We start from the raw sequence: 18862 nt of genomic DNA on the forward strand, positions 1-18862 counted from the left end.
CTTGCCAACTTTTAAGGGCATTTAAATGGTCATTGGATATACATATATGGATGATGATGGAGTTGTGTAGGTTAGATGGCCTTCAGATTAGTTTCACAGGTTGGCGCAACATCGAGAGCAGAAGGGCCTGTACTGAACTGTATTGTTCTGTGTTCTATGCCCTAACTGATATATTGCACAGTTTGGTTTACATATATTTGAAATTGCTAATGTATACAGCATCCAGAGCAATACTATTTAATGTGGCAGGTACAAGTATTGGAAACTAATTTGGAATTGCCACTTCCATTCCAGAAAATATGCTCTTGATGTAAACCTAGATAAAATGATAGTTTCATGGTTTTAGTTGAACAATTTAAACATTTGAATACTTTTCAAAATACTGTGTAGAGCACTTTAACCAGTAACAAGAAATTTATGCGAATAGTTCAAATGTTGGTAATTGATTTGATATAATTGTGATAGTTATTGCTGTGTTAGTCCCTCAGATGCATCTGTAGTTATGTGTGAATGATTTTTGATCCCCATCATTTTCAAACTGAAATGTTAAGGCATTAACTCAAGAGGTTTGCTGCTTACCCAAACAAACAGTTTAATGTTCACAATGAATATAGAGCAATTTAGTTTCATGGGAGGAAAATGCTCAACAATGCATGTTCTGTACATGGAAACACAGTGCAAGTGTAACAACTACAAGTGTGGAAACCAATGGTTTATTGCTACAGTATGCACTTGATATATCATAACGTGTTTTAGCGACCACTAAGCTTGTAGATGTCAGGCTCAAAGTTTGGTATTTGTCAGTCTGGAGTGCTTGACAGCCTTTCAAAGATTAATTGAGATTAAAAGAGTCAGCAAATCATATCCAGACATAGGCCATTTGGTGCTGGAAATAAAATACAACTGATGCATTTTAACTCTAAAACCCCAGATTTAAAATTACAGTTTTGGTTCATAATTCCTTGGCAGCATTGCATTGGATTTTGATGTTTAATAAAGAACCATAATTGCTTTTTCAAGTTTCTTTAATTGAATGTTTTTGTCTAACAGCATCAAATCTCTTAGTGCTGAGTTACCACAAATCAAGTAAACTGCATCTTCAACTGGGATGTGAGGGAAACCATTATTGTTTAAATTTTTTTGTAATCTGTAAAGTCTGAAACTAAACTGAACTAATGAGTATGGTTCTGATAAATGCTCAATGTTGTAATGATGAGCTGGATATTATTGTCTTATACTGTTGGTGTTCTGATGCAAGTAATTGCATAGAGTTCTGATCAGTAAACTGATGTACTTGGGCTAGATAGTACTTAGATCACATTGGAACAGGTTGTGACTCAGATTTCCAATTGGTTAATTTGCTATATTTTAATTGCTGTTTACAAATCTGTTGGGTTAAGACCATAAGACACAGGAACGGAAGTAAGTCCATTCGGCCCATCGAGTCCACTCAGCCATTCAATCATGACTGCGCATTTCAACTCCACTTACCTGCATTCTCCCCGTAGCCCTTAATTCCTTGTGACATCAAGAATTTATCAATCTCTGCCTTGAAGACATTTAGCGTCCCGGCCTCCACTGCACTCTGCAGCAATGAATTCCACAGGCCCACCACTCTCTGGCTGAAGAAATGTCTCCGCATTTCTGTTCTGAATTTACCCCCTCTAATTCTAAGGCTGTGTCCACGGGTCCTAGTCTCCTCACCTAACGGAAACAATTTCCGAGCGTCCACCCTCTCCAAGCCATGTATTATCTTGTAAATTTCTATTAGATCTCCCCTTAATCTTCTAAACTCCAATGAGTACAATCCCAGGATCCTCAGCCGTTCCTCATATGTTAGACCTACCATTCCAGGGATCATCTGTGTGAATCTCCGCTGGACACGCTCCAGTGCCAGTATGTCCTTCCTGAGGTGTGGGGACCAAAACTGGACACAGTACTCCAAATGGGGCCTAACCAGAGCTTTATAAAGTCTCAGTAGCACTATGGTGCTTTTATATTCCAACCCTCTTGAGATAAATGACAACATTGCATTCGCTTTCTTAATCACAGGCTTAACCTGCATGTTTACCTTTAGAGAATCCTCGACTAGCACTCCCAGATCCCTTTGTACTTTGGCTTTACAAATTTTCTCACCGTTTAGAAAGTAGTCCATGCTTGTATTCTTTTTTTCCAAAATCCAGCTCATTATGAAACTTCTTTTGACTGCCATGCCAGGACCTTTTGATTAATGTGCATCACAGTAGTTGACTTCTAAACTTCCTGAAGTTGCTGAATAAACATTCAGAATATCAGTGATCTTGGGCATGTTGCTTCATTGAATTGGAATAAAGTGAACCTCAAAATTTTTAAAGTCATAAAAATTTAATTCAGTATTAAGTTGGTTACCAAATGTAAAATCCTACTGAATGTTTTTGGAGGTTCTGCCTCTGGATATTATTGCCAGTGTAGGTCTCACTGTGCATTCTGCTCCTGCAAGCTTTTGTTTGGATTGAATGACGACATTGTCAAAATGTTAACATTTAATTTTATAAATCTCATTGCCCTCTTGAGTTTGACTGTACTTGGGTGCAGTCCACCACGGTGGCTTAGTGGTTAGCACTGCTGCTTCACAGCGCCAGGTACCCAGCTTCAATTCCCCTCTTGGGCGACTGTCTGTGTGGTGTTTGCACATTCTCCCCGTGTCTGCGTGGGTTTCCTCCGGGTGCTCCGGTTTCTTCCCACAATCCAAAGATGTGCAGGTTAGGTGAATTGGCTGTGCTAAAATTGCCCATTGTATTAGGTGCATTAGCCAGGGGTAAAATGTAGGGAAATGAGTCTGGGTGGATTACTTTTTGGAGGGTCGTTGTGGGCTGAAGGGTCTGCTGGGCTGAAGGGCCTGTTTCCACACTGTAGGGAATTAATCCAACCTAAATAGTGGCAATCAGAGATGAGTAGACTTGATAATTGCTCCACTGGAAAATATGTAGCTGGGTTGCCTTTAGCAATGACCTCAATATTTTAGAAATTAGATGGAGCTTTGAACAAACCACCCTTTGTAAAAGGTGCAAGACTATCAGCATCTTAAAGTGAGGTCAGTCATATGTTTTTAAGAGAAAATTTGAGTTCCACAACAATTTTCCCCTAAACTTGTCTCATCCGAAATTCTTGACTAACATGTTTGTGTTTTTTGCCGCATTGTATGCTGTTTTTACTAATTGTAGTATAATTCACTTTTGCTTTAGCTCAACTTGAGATTCCTCACTTGCTTGATTTTGCCTTTTAACATGGTATTATCAGGCAGCTACCACAAATTGTTCTTAAATGTGTTAATTTTGCAACATCAATGTACCTTTGGGGCTTAAAAATCTTCATTAGATGCTGCTGCTTTACTGTGCCTACAAATTGTCGTATTCATGTTGTTATTACTGCTTCAGAATATTAATAACTACTCTACCTGTTAGAATTACAAGTCAGCAAATGACAGCAAAGCCAGCCCTTTTAGTGTATGGTGAGGACCGCTGGACACCATTTCTTCAGTTGGTTCTCTGGCCGTTGGGGTCGTCTTAAGGTTTTCTTCATTCCCTTGCTACCTTTAGCTGTTCCTACTTTCTGTTTCTCAGGTTGGCTGTCTTTTAAATTTCTTCAGTTCTATAGTCGATTTTTTTTTCAAATTGCTAACATTAACAGTGTCATTCAATCCCCTCTTGGCTTCACACAAGTAGTTCATCTGGTGTTCCATTTCTTTTCCAGTGCAGTGGCATTTTTCTTCAGGTCTATTATTGTTTTAAATGCTACCCACTGTAGTTTCTTGCTGTCTTGAAGGACAAAATAATACCAACATTAACATTTTCCACAAATGCTGCCTGACCTGCTACTTATTTTTGGATTTTTCTTTTTGTTTTCAGATTTCCAGTGCTAGTGCTATTTCTTTGAACATTGGACTGGCAAATTTACTGAATAAGTTGGCAAGTCCATTGTATAAGCACATGCAGTTATGCCTCAGTCAGTTTACCCTTATCCTTTCATTTTATAATCCCCTTTGAAGCTTTTTGAATTTAACTAGTTGATGACATTAAAGTAATGCAGCACGAATGATGTTGGATGATATAACTATTCTCAAAGGAAAAACAAATCCACATTGTGGTTGTACTAGGCATGAATGTGTGAAACATGCTAATGAATTCTGTACAGTCACCAGAATTTATGGAGAGTGTGCTTCAAGGCAACATATGTATTTAAATTACCAACTCATAGAGCTCAATCTGTATGTTAAGAGACATTGATCTAACGTTTTGTTTATTTGGATTGAACTGTGCAGCCCATGTTAGTTGCAATTGGATTGTAATCTTGATGTTGTGTTTTGGGCATGTATTTGGAATTCCTGCTTGCACACTGCACCATTTGGAGGTGGCTTCATACAGTCGATTCACCTCACACCAAATTCACAGGTGTTTTAGTTCTTAAAGATGTGCATCTTAACAAGCAAACACATAATAAGAAATAGATTTTATTGAACTTGGCACTTTTTAATGACTTTAAGAAGAAAAAATAAGTTGAATAAGTTTGGCATACATCATACCTAACAACTAACTGTCCCAAATACTTTGCAGTTTTGAAGTACTGTTGGTATGTCGAGAAATAGCTCTCAAATCCAATATTTAAATAAATATAAGGCTTTTTTCAGACAATTGAGAATAATGTTTGTCTTGAATCTATAATCCTGTATGCAATTCTATTCTATGGTTTCCTTTCAAATCAGCATTTTATGCCCTTTGTGTCTACATGACGCAAGTCTTTGTAGAATTTGTGGATCTGTTCGCCGAGCTGGGAATTTGTGTTGCTGACGTTTCGTCCCCTGTCTAGGTGACATCCTCAGTGCTTGGGAGCCTCCTGTGAAGCGCTTCTGTGATCTTTCCTCCGCCATTTGTAGTGATTTGAATCTGCTGCTTCCGGATGTCACCTAGACAGGGGACGAAACGTCAGCAACACAAATTCCCAGCTCGGCGAACAGATCCACAAATTCTACAAAGACTTGCGTCATGTAGACACAAAGGGTATAAAATGCTGATTGTAAGACTTCCTTTGTCAGACCACATTAATTGATATTGGATTTTCAGTATCAAGGCTATGGGGAGAAAGGGGTTGAGAAACTTATCAGCCATGATTGAATGGTGGAGCAGACTTGATGGGCTGAATGGCCTCATGTCTGCTCACATATCTTATGATTCTCACCCTTTGGTGGGGACATGCAGCATCCTTAGTCCAAGGATATGGAATGATTAAATGTACTGACTGCATGTGGTTCTGACTGTCTCATTATGAAGAATCACCCAGGACTTGTAGCTGACACATCTAAATTTTCTGTCTCAAAGCTACATGAAAATGATATGCACAAAAAAGACAAAACCATAACCTATTGCTGCTAAATCAATTTTGGTTAAATTGAAGTCAGTAGACAACTTCCCACCAACCCAAGTTAGAAGCTTCACTTAGGAAAAAAACAACTTCAGATTGAAGCTGTTATCTATTCAGGTACTTTGGTAGTGCACAGTGCAGCTTGATGTTGTGAACTTGGGTATTGCTCAGAAAAAAGACATGCTGTCTAAGTGTTCCTTAGACTTATCAGGAGAGATGTGTGAATTCCAAATTATAAATAGAACAAGGGAGTTAAACTGCGTTTGTTTACTTGTGGATTCTAATCCAAACATTATTATGAAGAACACACTGGGCAAGAGACTTTTTTATTTGAAAGTGTAGTGCCAGCGCATATTATCCACTAATAGGATGCTGCTGTTAAACCAGAAACACATTTTAATGGATAATGTGTGAGATTTTCAATGTTGAGCTAGTGCTTGCTGTGTTGGCCATATTCCAATGACTGGCCCTATGGTTGTAGAAGAATTACATCCGAAATGTTGACTTCTCTACCTCCTGATGCTGCCTGGCTTGCTGTGTTCTTCCAGCCTCCTGCATGTCTATTTTGGATTCCAGCATCTGCAGCTTTTTTTGTCTCTAACCTATAGTTGTTTGCAGCAGGCAGAATAATGGCCATAGTCAAGGAACACATGCTTACAAAGCTCAATGTTGTGATGAAAGTTAGATGTGATTCTGGGATTGGCAGCGTTTCAATAAAGACTTCTGTGAATTCTAGGAATTGCACTGACAGCCTGTTTAATGGTTGGCTCGCAACGTGGCTCACTTAGCATTAATAGAACCTAACATATAGTCTTTCATAGGTCCCTGTCCACTGCAAACAGAATATATGCAGATGCTGCATGTTTTTCATTTAAAACAAAAAAAAGGAGTGGGGGAAAGTTTGTAGTGAAACTAATCCCCAGTGCATTCCCTATAGTCAAAGTCTCGACTAATCAAGTCCACTTGCCAACTGGTCACGCCTTTTTTCCATACACTATAAATTGTTATTCCCTTTAAAATTTGATGTTCTTGCATTGTTTAGATGAGGACAAATTGAAAAGCTTTGATAATATCTTCTTTCTTCAGGACCATTCAGTGTAGATAAACTGTTTTGGTTTGTCAGCAAAGTTTGAATGTGGAGGAATGAGATTCAACTCTATTGTTAGAAGCATAATTTCTGAGAAGATTTGATAAGCTAGGGCCCCTCAGCATTTACAGTAAAAGGCTCATAAGGGTTTTAAGACAAAAAATTCATTAAACAGTCCAGTGAATTAAAATTCAAAAATACATTTTTAAAATTCATTAGAGTCTGTGCTGGAGAAGGAGCTTGGACCCTGGGTTCATAAACTCATTATACCTCATCTAAATTATGTAATGAGGCCACAGTAAGCTTTAATTTGTTTGGAGCAAATGGTCCAGAAAATCTATCTTTGCCTGCATGATTTTCTGATATGTACAATTGTGTTGCTGTAGTACAGCATTTTTTCTGCAGGAGAATTGCAATGACCCGTTCACAATGTTCTCTAGCTATAGAGCAGAATTGCAATATTGTGATTCACTGTGCTTCAGGGATTCTCTTTTTGACATTTTTAAAGTTGTTCCCAAATTAGACTGGTGGAAATTCCCAAATTAAGAAAGAAAACTAGGTGGGGGTGGTGCCATATGAGGGGTTTGTGGAGCTATACGGTAATTGAGATAGCACTTGGAAAATATGAAGGAACTGAAGTTAAAATGTTCATGGAATATTCAGTTATCAGGATGACATTTAGTTTAGCACACAGTTATCTCCACATGCTAACTGGATTACATGAGAGCTTATGGTGGAATAAGCTGAACATGGTTTCTGGAATTCTGGTCTCTTGCACTTTGCCAATGTGTGCTTATGCAAACTTGAATGAATTTTTAAAATCTGGTTACTAGTAGAAACTTCCTAAGTTAAATGAGTTACATCATGAAACAATCTCACTTTTAGCTTCAAAGCCCTTCAATGTTTTCTACATCAAACTTAACCTAAGGATATGGTAAATGAGTGCATCTATGGGCGGCACGGTGGCTCAGTGGTTAGCACTGCTGCCTCACAGCACTAAGGACTCTGATTTGATTCCAGCCTCTGGCAGCTGTCTGTGTGGAGTTTGTACATTCTCCCTGTTTCTGCGTAGGTTTCCTCCCGCAATCCAAAGATGTGCAGTTTAGGTAGATTGGCCTTGCTAAATTGCCCACAGTGTTGAAAGCTGCGTAAGGTTAGGTATATTGGTCAGGCAGGGGTAAATGTAGGGTAATAGCGTTGGGGAATGGGTCTGGGTGGGTTCCTCTTCGGAGGGTCGGTGTGGACTTGGGCCAAATAGCCTGTTTCCACACTGTAGGGATTCTATGAAGAGTTTGGTTTCATTCCGAGCTTTGCATTCCAATAACTAATGCATTTGAACTGTGGTGATAAAGTCCAAAATGCAACAAAATAACTCTTTTAAATTAGTTGTTGATTGTCTTCTGTATCAGCTGAGCATATCATAACTTGATGCCTTGTAGAAATTAGTTATAAAGGAGCATGACAGCTCTTATGTATGAAAATGAAGAGTGAAGGTGCTTTAGGGTGATAGCAATTGATGTGCCAATTGAGTGTTCAAAATGTTGGAAGGCACGATAAAGGATCGGTTGAATCTTAGCACATTTGTGATTCAAAAGACTTTTTCCAAAAGGCGGCAATGTCAAGCTTTAAGTTTCATAGAAACATGAATAGATTGGCCATTCAGCCCCTTGAGCTTATTCCATCATTCATTGAGATCATGGTTGATCTGTGGCCTAATTCTATACACCTGCCTTGGGCCCATATTCGTTAATACCTTTCCTTAACAAAAAATTATTTGTCTTGGATTTAAAATTGACAGCACATCCACACCTTTTGCCTGTTAAAGTGCTTCTAACATCTTCCCTGAATGGTCTGGCCCTAAATCTCACTTTGTACCTAGTTCTAGAATCCCTAACTGGTGTGGAAACAGTTTATCATCTTCTACCCTGTCTTATCACTATGAATTCGATCAGATGACCCCTTAATCTTCTAAATTCTGGAGAAAACAGACAGTTTGTGAAATCTCTTCTCAAACTTAATCCCTAAAGTCTGGATTTCATTCTCGTAAACCTGTGTACTACCTTCAAGGCTAACATATCCCTCCTAAGGTATGAGACTCAGATCTGCTCATAGTTCTCCAAGTGGGGTCTAACCAGGGTTTTGTATAACTGCTACGTAACTTCTGCATTCCCATGATCCAGTCCTTTTGGATGTGAAGGCCAGCATTTCATCAGCTTGCTTGATTATTTTCTGCACCAGTTTGTGGCATTTTAATGATTTCTGCACCTGAACCTTCAAGCTCTTTGGACATCAGCTGTATTTAACTTCATACCGTCTAGAAAGTACACCGATCTATTCTTTTCAATCCAAAATGGATAACCTCATGCTTGCCTATGTTGAAGTTGAGCTGCCACAGTTTTGCCAATCACTTAAGTATATCAATAACTGTTTATATTTCCATGCTATCGTTTGCACTGTCTGCACTGCCTAACTCTCATTAGTAAATTTGGATAGATGACCTTTTCTATGCCATTATCCAAGTTATTATTAAATAATGTGGATAATTAAGGCCCTAACACAGATCCAAGTTGGCCACCACTGGTCACATCCTGCAATAAACCATGAGAATAGTTTAAATAGTGAGATATTTTCATGGCTGCTCTTGTTGCGTTTGCAAGACTCAACATTTTATTTGAAATTTAGTTACATTACATTGAAATTACTTATCAAATAATTTAGTGGTTGCATGCATCCACATATCAGGAAAAAAAATGCTCAAAATTTTATCGTACAAATAGAGAGTAAATAGTTAGACATTTCAGGTCACAGAAATTGTTTAGTTGTAAAATTATGAAACTATTCATAAGTTTGTTTTTGCAGAAAAAAGTTTGAATTCTGAATGTATATCACAACTGCTTTATGTTTAAATAAAAATGTTCAAAACGTGGTCGAATGGTAGGCTTCATATGGTAACCTTTGTTCGTAAGTGTCCTTTTTTTATGTTTGCTGGTGGGTCAGCTCAAAATAGAGATTTATTCTCTCTCCTCACGTTTCCTTGGTGGTGACCTGTTGTGCTGCCATACATCTGGCAGTATCAGCCCCTGCTGCTCTTCAGTGCCTCATCCAGGTAGCTGTTTATCATGTGTTAGTCTTGACCTCAAATGTTTTGAAAAAGCTATGCTGGTGGGGCTGGGAGAGGTAGTGGTTACTCGCATCTGTATTTATTAGTGTGCACTTTCCAGCAGGAGTCAACAAGTCATAGTCGGGACTGGAGTTATCTAATTTGACATTTTAAAATTCTTCTCCCATCTTTCCTGACCGTGGGACAAAGCAGACGTGGCTGAAGGAGATTGGTGCATAACAGACCAAAGATCAGATTTGGTCCCTAAGCCTTCAGAGGAGAATTTTTGATTTTTAATTTCTGAGAAGAAAATACAAACTACCTGATTCATTAGCCAAAGATGGTATTGACTTACTGTCGCAACTGTTTCCCTTGTTTAACTGTTTAAATAACCAGTGCTACCAGCATGGGGAAAGCCATGATATAGAGTGTTATTCCTATACATTCATGTGCTTTTGAGTTTGTGCTTTCTGTTGTTGTTGCATTATACATCATGGCATTTGTGGTTTCAGTGATTCCATTGACCTTTGGTGAGGTTGTCAGATTGGTTGGATTATTCTTAAAGGTACTGGAAATACTCCTCATTGCAGCATGAGAAGTGGTTGCATTGATGATACTTGGTTCAGAATATGTTGAGAATGTAACTGATGCAGTTGGCCTGTGACTTGCAGTGGGCATTGGCTCAAAGGTTGACAGAGGCATTGAGCCATTGATCTGGCTGTTCAGAGTTCCATTTCTGTCAGCCATTGTGGTGAACAAGGTTGAAATGGTGCTGTTGGAAGTAAACTGAGCAGCTGTAATGAGCATTGAGGATGCTGGAAGTATATCTGTTGTATTTGTAACAATAGGAGGATTTCTTGAACTTTCAGTGCTACCTGATGTTTGAGTAGTAATGCTTTGGGTTGTTATTTCCAACACCGGTTCATTAACAGAGCTTTGTTCAGGTGAACTCAAACTGGCATTTTTGATTTTTTGTAAAAAGGATGAAGTTTCAGTTCCTTGACTCACGAAAGATTGGAGTGTTTTTGCATCATTCCCCTTGGACACAGTAGTTGGAGTTGTTCTGATTTTAGCCTGTTGATGAGTGAAACTTGAAGTATGAATTGGTAGTGTCATAGTTCTTGGGTCAGAGGTAATCGTTGCTTTCTGAGTAGACTCAGTTTCTTCTGTGCACGGAACTCCAAGCACAGTTGCTGCCGCACTTTTTGTCCAGGTCAGTAGATAGGAAATATGATCCAGATTGTTGCATTCCCACAAATTTCCATACAGTGTAATCAACTGCAAGCCAGTGAGTTGATCAAAAGTTCCATTTGGAATAAACGTGAAACTGTTATTGTTCAAGTACAATTTTGAAAGTCTTTTTTGCCGAAAAGTATCGGGTAGTATATTCTGCAAGTTATTGTGAGATAAATCTAAAGTTTCCAAGTTATATGGTGTGTTGGTTGGGACCGTCCAGAATCTATTTCCACTGACGTTGAGGAATTTGAGGTTAATTAATGTGTTGTTAATTAGAAAAGCCCTTTCAATCAGGTTGTCAGACAAATCCAGGATTTTCAGGTTCCACTGGGTGACAGTGTCTTCCTTCTCAAGTACTTTGATAAGATTGTGAGCAGCATAGATTTCCCAAAGCGCCCTTGGAAATTCGGTTGGCATACGAGTGAGCAAATTGTTTGACATGTCGAGGAGCCTCAGGTTGGTGAAATTGGTCAGCTTATTGCTGAGATCTTTAATGCCATTGTGGGAAATATTTAGGTGTATTATATTGTCCTGGATGCTCTCTGGGAGTTCTGTTAAGCCTTGGCCTGAGCAGTCTACATACCTGTCATTTTGTCTGCATAAGCACTCGGAAGGGCAGGTTGTTGCAGCTGAGGATAGGGTGGACAAAAGGGCCAAAATACAGCTGGAGAACTTGAAATAGTCCATTGTTTTCCTATAAAGAAAATTGCAGATTGATTTGTTTGCCCCCGTCAACATGTTTATTTAAAAGAAAAATATATTACTTCCCCCCCCAATCTATGCAATATTATTGGTATGAGCTGGTGGATGAATCCAATGCACTCAGTGGATTGTGATACTGAACGCCACAGGTTTACTTGCCCCCTTACCACGAAGAGTACTTCAGTGAAAATGCCTGACCTCAACTCAAATGGGGATACTCAATGAAATAGCTTCTCTGACAAGATAATTGCAGAGAGTATCTTGAATACATGCCTCGCATTCTAACACTTGCGTGGCACAGTTCCAGGGTGGCGTTGGAGAGGGCTTCATACTTGAATTTGTATAATAATTCAGATGTCTGAATGCTCCATTATTGTTGCCTGTGAAACAACAACTAGATGCACAAATGCTCTGGAATGAATAAATCAACAGACAGTGTTGCAGCAAAAGATTTGTATCAATTTGGTGTGGTCCTGTTGTGATTTTTTTTTCTCTTACAATTCATCCACAATAAGATGGTCCTGATGAATGAAGTATTGATTTTTAAAATTTGATTTTGGCAATGTTTTTGTTATAACTTTCCTATTTCTAAATTATGGATTTTTAATATTGACAATTATTATCAAAAAGCTTTACTGTAGCATTGGTTATGACCAAGAAAAGCTCCGTGCAATTAAATATTCACCCTTCACTAAACTGCCAGCTTAATGCATTTGATTAATGCTCCATTTTTAAAACATTTTTTAAGAAAAAAGACCATACAATTTTTGTGTGGAAAGAGAAAAATATACTATGAGATTGTCATTCCTTCATGAACAGCAAAATTACAGCTGCTGCTTTGGATTTTTAAATCGCAAACACAGCATTAAAAATCTGATTTAGCTGGTCTCAACAAATTTGTTTCTCCCTGCAGTCTCCAGGAAATGGTGCAAGTGAAAAAAATTCTAAATAAAAATCAAAATCCAATAGAAAAATTAGTAGACTTACCACGACAACCCTTTGCGAAGAGGATCTTCACTGCTGAAGTGTTCTTGGTGCAGATGTTCAAATTCTGGATAGCTGCTTTACAGAGGAGCTATTTATACCCACTCCGAAAAGACGCAGGGATCTTTAGTGCAAGCACCATGCTCTGTTCTGAGTATCATCTAAATTACATGTTATTGACAATATGACCTCATTTTGACAACACCTCCCTCGTGTGAGTATGGCACAAAAGTTTAATTTATTACTTCAATAGTACTACATAAGTAATAGACTACCTGGGTGGTATATACACATTGTTTGTTCAGTGTTGAAAAATATATTGATATGTCTTTCATATTTTGTAATGAGGAATGTTAGTCTTGTGTAGAATTAGGGCTGTTGCCTTGCAGTTTCTTGAGAAGACTTTGTTGAGTAATGGAATGAGATGTCTAAAATAGTAATGTAGAAAGGAAAGTCTAGAAAACAATTTTGCAATACCTGATTTCAATAACCAAAAGCTGCAACTCATGTCACTAATGAAAATACATTGGCATTTTTGTCGTGTGGAGGTGACACAGGAAATTTGGAATTAGCCTATTCTGAATTAGATTGAATATATTGCTGACATTTCACCAATTTTCCTTAATCTTTGCATGTTGCTTTCCCCAATTGTTGGAAGGATGTGAGAAGTGGTAAATTATATGACTTTCCTCCATGATGGTCTTACTGTCGGTTTCTTCATAGTATTCTTGAATGTCCACTTGTGAACCACTTGAGGAAGATGATGAAGGAAATATTTGTTTTCAAAAAAGGTCCCTTGTCTTATTCTCCTTCTGATCTTGGGTGTTTCAGTTTCCAGAAAAAAATTTCTATCGCTATTTTCAAATCTGTCCCTGGTCTCACTTTTCCCCATTTCCGATGCACTCTAGCCATGAAACCTTCATAGGTGTCTGTGCAGTTCTGAGCTCTGTGCATCCACAATTCTCACCATTCTACTAATGGCAGTTGTATGTTCAACTGCTTCGGTCCTAGGCTTTGGTATTCATTCCTCAACTTTACCGTCTCGGTGCTGTCCTCCCCTTTCAAAACACTCATTAAAAATGATCGTCTATTCTAATGTCGTCTTGTGTAGTGCTGTACCACATTATTCTTAAGAAATACTCAGATGTTTTGCTACCTTAAGTGTTATATAATTGCTGGTAGTTATTAATTGACTTGAATTTTGGTTTATTATTCTTTGTTGTTAGATTGTTGAGTATCCTATAACATTCTCAGTGGTTTAAGATGTTAAAAGTTATCCTTCAGTCAGTTAGTTTGGCACACCTTTGAGCCATACTTCAGTTTCGCTGAAATGCACTGTACCTTCATTTGATCTTTATTGTTCTCTGAAAGGGAGTTCTGTTTCCTCATTCACCAAAGTTTTGGGAAATCACATTTTCAACTTAAACACCTTCACAAATTATTTTCCTCAGTACATGTGTGAGGAGTACTGTTCTTGATCTCTGTTTGACAAATTCTTTCACACATTACCCTCAAAAATAGATGTCAGGTTCCACCGGAGATACTTCAACAAACAATTTTAGTAAGTCATAGGTACTTCCATTAAGTGGCAAATGTAACGCCAAAATCTTTAGCATTATCCAACAAAGAAGGGTCTGTTTCCATGCTGTACATCTCTATGACTCTAATTCTCCTGGTGCCCCTGCCTATTCTTATCCCTTTGACAGGAGCAAGTAAAATACATAAACTCTGTCTTATTGGTGATATTTTTCCTTGATTTATTTTCATGACTGTGGGCATTGCTGAGAAGGTTAATATTTTGCCCATCCCTTATTGTCCTTTAATTGGATGCTAAGCCATTTGAGAGGGGGGCAGTTAAATATTATTCGCATTTCTGTGAATGTAGAGATGTGTCGATTAAGCCAAGTAAGGATGACAATTTTTAAAAAAAATCATAGTAGTGATTTAAAGAAGCAGATGGGTTTTCAATAAAATTTACAATGGTTTCATGGCCACTACCACTGAAACTAGCTTTTTTTTAAAAATTCTGTTAATTAATTGAATTTAAACCCCACTGGGTGGTGTGGTGGTATTTGAGCTAGTGATCCCAGTATATTGCCCAATGCCTCTGGACGATCGGTTAATTGTTATTACCACTACCCATCACTTACCCCTATTTATGCTATGCCTTGTGCAATATGGCTGTTGCACATGTCTAAGCAGCAATTTTGAAAAGTGTACTTATTAATTATTAAGTGCTTTGGAATTTTGCAAATAGAAAGTTATTTTGTGTTCATTTGATTCATTCCTATTGAGCAAGTGAATGGTGAGGATGAAGAGATGTGAAATCTGGAATTTTATCTATTGAGTATTTTCCCACCAAATTGTCAGATTGTATTGAACTATTATTTTTAATCTGTTGTTGTATTTTTAGTTGCCCGTTAGGAAAAAGAGTGGAGATTAATGTCTGTCAGGTGTAAGTGCAATCCTGATGAAGGGCTTTTGCCCGAAATATCGATTTTACTGCTCCTCGGATGCTGCCTGAACTGCTGTGCATTTCCAGCACCACTAATCCAGCAGTCCTGAGTACAGAAATACTTGCTCGCAAACCATGATCAATAAAAATCAAAGGAAAAGGCCCCTTTTTTTCAAACCTAAGAGACCTTAAATATATTTATTGTATGCTTCTTGGTTAAGACAGAATAACAGATTATAAATCTTGCAAAATCCTTTCTAATCTCAATCCTTGGTGAGTAGACTTGAGGTCAGTGAGGTCTCCTGGATTGTCTAATAATTCACATGGTACGTAAGTAGTATGTTCAATGCTCAGTTGCAGGAATTCAGCAAATTGATGTCATTGCATGAGCTGGCAGTCTCTTTCAGAATCCCACTATAGTCTGGGGAAAAAAGCAAAGCATTCCAAAGAGTTGAATAATACTTAATGGATATTAGGAAATCAGCAGTGTTAAGATTATTCTTACTGATCGAGAAATTCTGGAGCAACACCCATTTTGGTTAGTGATTAGAGTTTGAAATAAGATGGCATTTTAAAAAAAGTGAATTTTTAAGCAACTTAACACTTCATACTTGATTCAATCATAATGCAACACATTGATACTGTTATGTTGTTTCTGGTTGTGCTAAGTCAGAGAGTGGGACTTAAACTCGGTACCTATTGACTCAGCGCTGAGCGGTTGAACTGGTGCTCTTTTTTAAAAGGTGCAATGAAAATACAAGCTGTTGGAATTACTGGTCATTCCTGTTGGACCAGCACTCCGTGTTATATTGCCACACTCATTTGAAATGCCAGTGTTTTACCATCTCATTTTGCTTTTATGATAATGCTAAACTTGAGCAGAGCAACTTGTGTAAAGAACTGAATCTTGGATTTATTCCAGTACTCTTAGTTGGAGTTAAATTTAGTGCGGTTAATAAGGTATCTATAGATGGGTTTTGCACCTGGCATTGTATTTGTACTGTTAAGTTTAGAATAGTTTTGTGCCATTTTACTTATGAGGTAATAATATCAAATGACTTTTTGTACCCATGTTAAAGCATTCTATGTACTGCATTGTGGTTAGTTAGATTTTGTACATGTATCCATATACTTTTGACTGTAAGGTGTGAATGCAACTAACGAATCACTGCTGAAGCAGTTTGAGGACAACTTGCAAGTGTATAATCCACTATCACAACTTTCTTAAATACGCAAGACAAAAATTGGTGACAGATTTTGGGGTCATGTGATGCTATCAGGGTATTTGAAATGCTTGCAGTTATCAAAGTCCCAGTGTATGAAGCCCAAATGCAACCTTGATGTAATGAGCAACAATGGTAGACTTTGATTCAAAGCCAGAAGTAAAAATTGGAGTCATGGGAACCACTCCTCATGAGACTTTAGTGTGAGTCTGTGTGATTTTAATCAATGCTGCTGAACTTGTGTAGTTTTGACTAAAAAAACACCTTCACATGCTTTGTTTTTAATTTTATGGAGTAAGTTTCTGCCATTTACATCTGTGGACACTAATTGCAGCAAAGTGATTTACTCACGCAAATGATTTAGAGGATGGTATTGCATCCCGCCATAAGTCACTTGAATTTCCCCACACATGATGACAATATGATTGTAGGTATTGCATTATTGATCTCACTGGTAGATGCTGTATGGAACAACATTGTCCCCATAATTACCTGATACTTCATAAGTGTGGTTTTGAAAAGCAATTAGTTTTGGTAATATGGGAGACATGTCACCAAGCCTCTTGCATGGATAGGTGGGAGAGAAGCTATTATCATTGAAATGAAGGCTTACATTTCAGACAAACAGCTGACTTTGGCACATTCCAGATGTTAAGTGGGAAGTCATGAATACATGTTGCAACATTATAGTTAACTTGCAATTCTTTTGTCAGTTTTTCTTTCTCTGAGACAATTATCTCCAGCAGTTTAGCATTCCAATCTCATCAGGTGATGTGTGAAACATTGATGTCGACTTCTGCAAAGCTTATGGAATGTTACTGCAAAGTCGAGTCTCATAGTGCTACCAGTCAATATTGAGCTGTTGAATGTGTTTTTAAAACAGTGATTATGTAGAAAAGATACGTGTTTAAAACTAAGTCAGTCAAGATAGCATGAAGAATGCTGGTGGAAGGAGTCATGAAGACTATTATCAAACAACAGTTGCTTAGTTATAGCCTGTTTACTGTAACTCAGTTTGGGTACTGCTATGAATTCTCAGCTCATGACCTCATTACAGCCTTAGTTCAAACATGGGCAAAACAGCTGAATTTTGGAGGGGAGATAAGAGTGACTGCCTTCAGCATCAAGGCTACATTTGACCAGGCTTGGCGTCAAGGACCTATCACAAAACTGGAGTCATTGGGAATCATGGGCAAACTCTCTATTGGCACAAGGGAAGATGTTAGTCAGATATTTCAGCTTTAGGACATATTTGCATATGCTCCTCAAGATTGTGTCTTATGCCTAAATATCTTCAGCTGCTCCATCAATGACCTTCCCTCCGTCATTGTCTGCGATAGGGTGTTTGCTGATGAGAAGACATAGTTCAGCGCCATTCGTCACTCACATTCTGAAGTAGTCCATGTCTGAATACAGTAACACCTGGACAGTATGCAGCCTTGAGCTGACACGTTGCAGGTAATGACTATCTACAAGGTGAACTGCAGAAATTCACCAAGAATTCTTAGACAGCAGCTTCCAATCCACTGCCACTGTCATCTAGGACAAGAGCTGCAGGTACATTTGAACACCACCTGCCAGCTCTGTCCGATCTACTTCCCATCCTGACTTGGAAATGTATCACCATTCCTTCGCTATCGCTGGTTCAGAATCCTGGAATTAACACCCTAACGGTGCTATGTCTACCTACACCAAATGGACTGTGGGGATTCAAGAAGAAGCTCAACATCACTTTCTAGAAAAGGAACAAATGATGGATCATAACTGCTGGCACAACCAACAAAACTCGCAACCCACGAGTGAGTTAAAGAAAAAATATTGCTACCTGTGTCACTTAGCACAACTAAATTTTTGTCTTTGTACAGATTTTACTGGAATTTATCAAATCATTGGATTATGTCACCGTCATTTAGGGCTAACTATAAAATCTCAGTAGGAAACCCGTGAGAGAATAAATTTCAACCCCCCCCCCCCCAAACCACAGAAGCAGGTGGAAGAATCACTACATGCATATTTAAGGCAATGGTTTAAAAAAGTTAAAATTTAAAAGAAACCTAAATCTCAATTTAATTTAGTTTTAACTGAAAATGCACAGCAGGTCAATCAATAAAAGGAGGGCAAATTTTTTCATCAGGATTCATGCTATATACGGTTTCTGACCTAATATAGTCAAGCCCTGAATCATGAAACAACAGAGCAACTGGTAAGGGAAACTAGGAGGGCCGAGATTGCCTTCATGAAATGGAGCTGCTTCCCAGGAGAATCCAGCGATTGTAAATCTTTTAATATTGAAATAACCACTCTCCTCTCCAACAAATAGTTGCTACTTGAATAAATTAATGATGAGATCAACCGCGACACTCTAATCTATATTCATCATAATCCCAACTCTCTACTTAATTTAAGATGACGTAATTTTGCAAGCAAGTTTTTATCGTGATATTGCTGGCAGCAGTATTAGGCCCAGGCATGATAGAAAGCTCAAATGGTAAATGTAACTGTATTAGTTATGAGTCTGACAGCATATGGCAGTGAGAGAGAAGAACAAGGTGTGAAGGTGATGTCACATCTTACTGGGGTAGCACACTGGAAATTAAGCCCCACTATTTCCAGTCATCACAAAAGCTTTAGATTAAAAAAAACAAAATTCCATAATTTATCTGTCTTTTCTACCCAGG

General features: G+C 38.2%; 2 protein-coding genes across 2 annotated transcripts in view; one reads left to right on the forward strand and one right to left on the reverse strand.

The window, feature by feature from the left end:
- nf1a (neurofibromin 1a) overlaps positions 1-18862 on the forward strand; it is a 324748-nt gene that overhangs the window by 182718 nt on the left and 123168 nt on the right. The window lies entirely within an intron of this gene.
- On the reverse strand, positions 9168-12616 carry LOC140491551 (oligodendrocyte-myelin glycoprotein). The gene is made up of 2 exons (XM_072589900.1): positions 12510-12616; positions 9168-11514 (listed from the first exon to the last, which is right to left on the reverse strand). The coding sequence occupies exon 2, from the start codon at positions 11505-11507 to the stop codon at positions 9969-9971; it is 1539 nt and encodes a 512-aa protein (XP_072446001.1). The 5' UTR covers positions 11508-11514; positions 12510-12616; the 3' UTR covers positions 9168-9968.

Source organism: Chiloscyllium punctatum, chromosome 19 (genome assembly GCF_047496795.1).
Source record: "Chiloscyllium punctatum isolate Juve2018m chromosome 19, sChiPun1.3, whole genome shotgun sequence".
Taxonomy (NCBI): domain Eukaryota; kingdom Metazoa; phylum Chordata; class Chondrichthyes; order Orectolobiformes; family Hemiscylliidae; genus Chiloscyllium; species Chiloscyllium punctatum.

Excerpts from the sequence above, each read along its gene's own strand:
- LOC140491551 (XM_072589900.1), bottom strand. The coding sequence starts at position 11,507 with ATGGACTATTTCAAGTTCTCCAGCTGTATTTTGGCCCTTTTGTCCACC.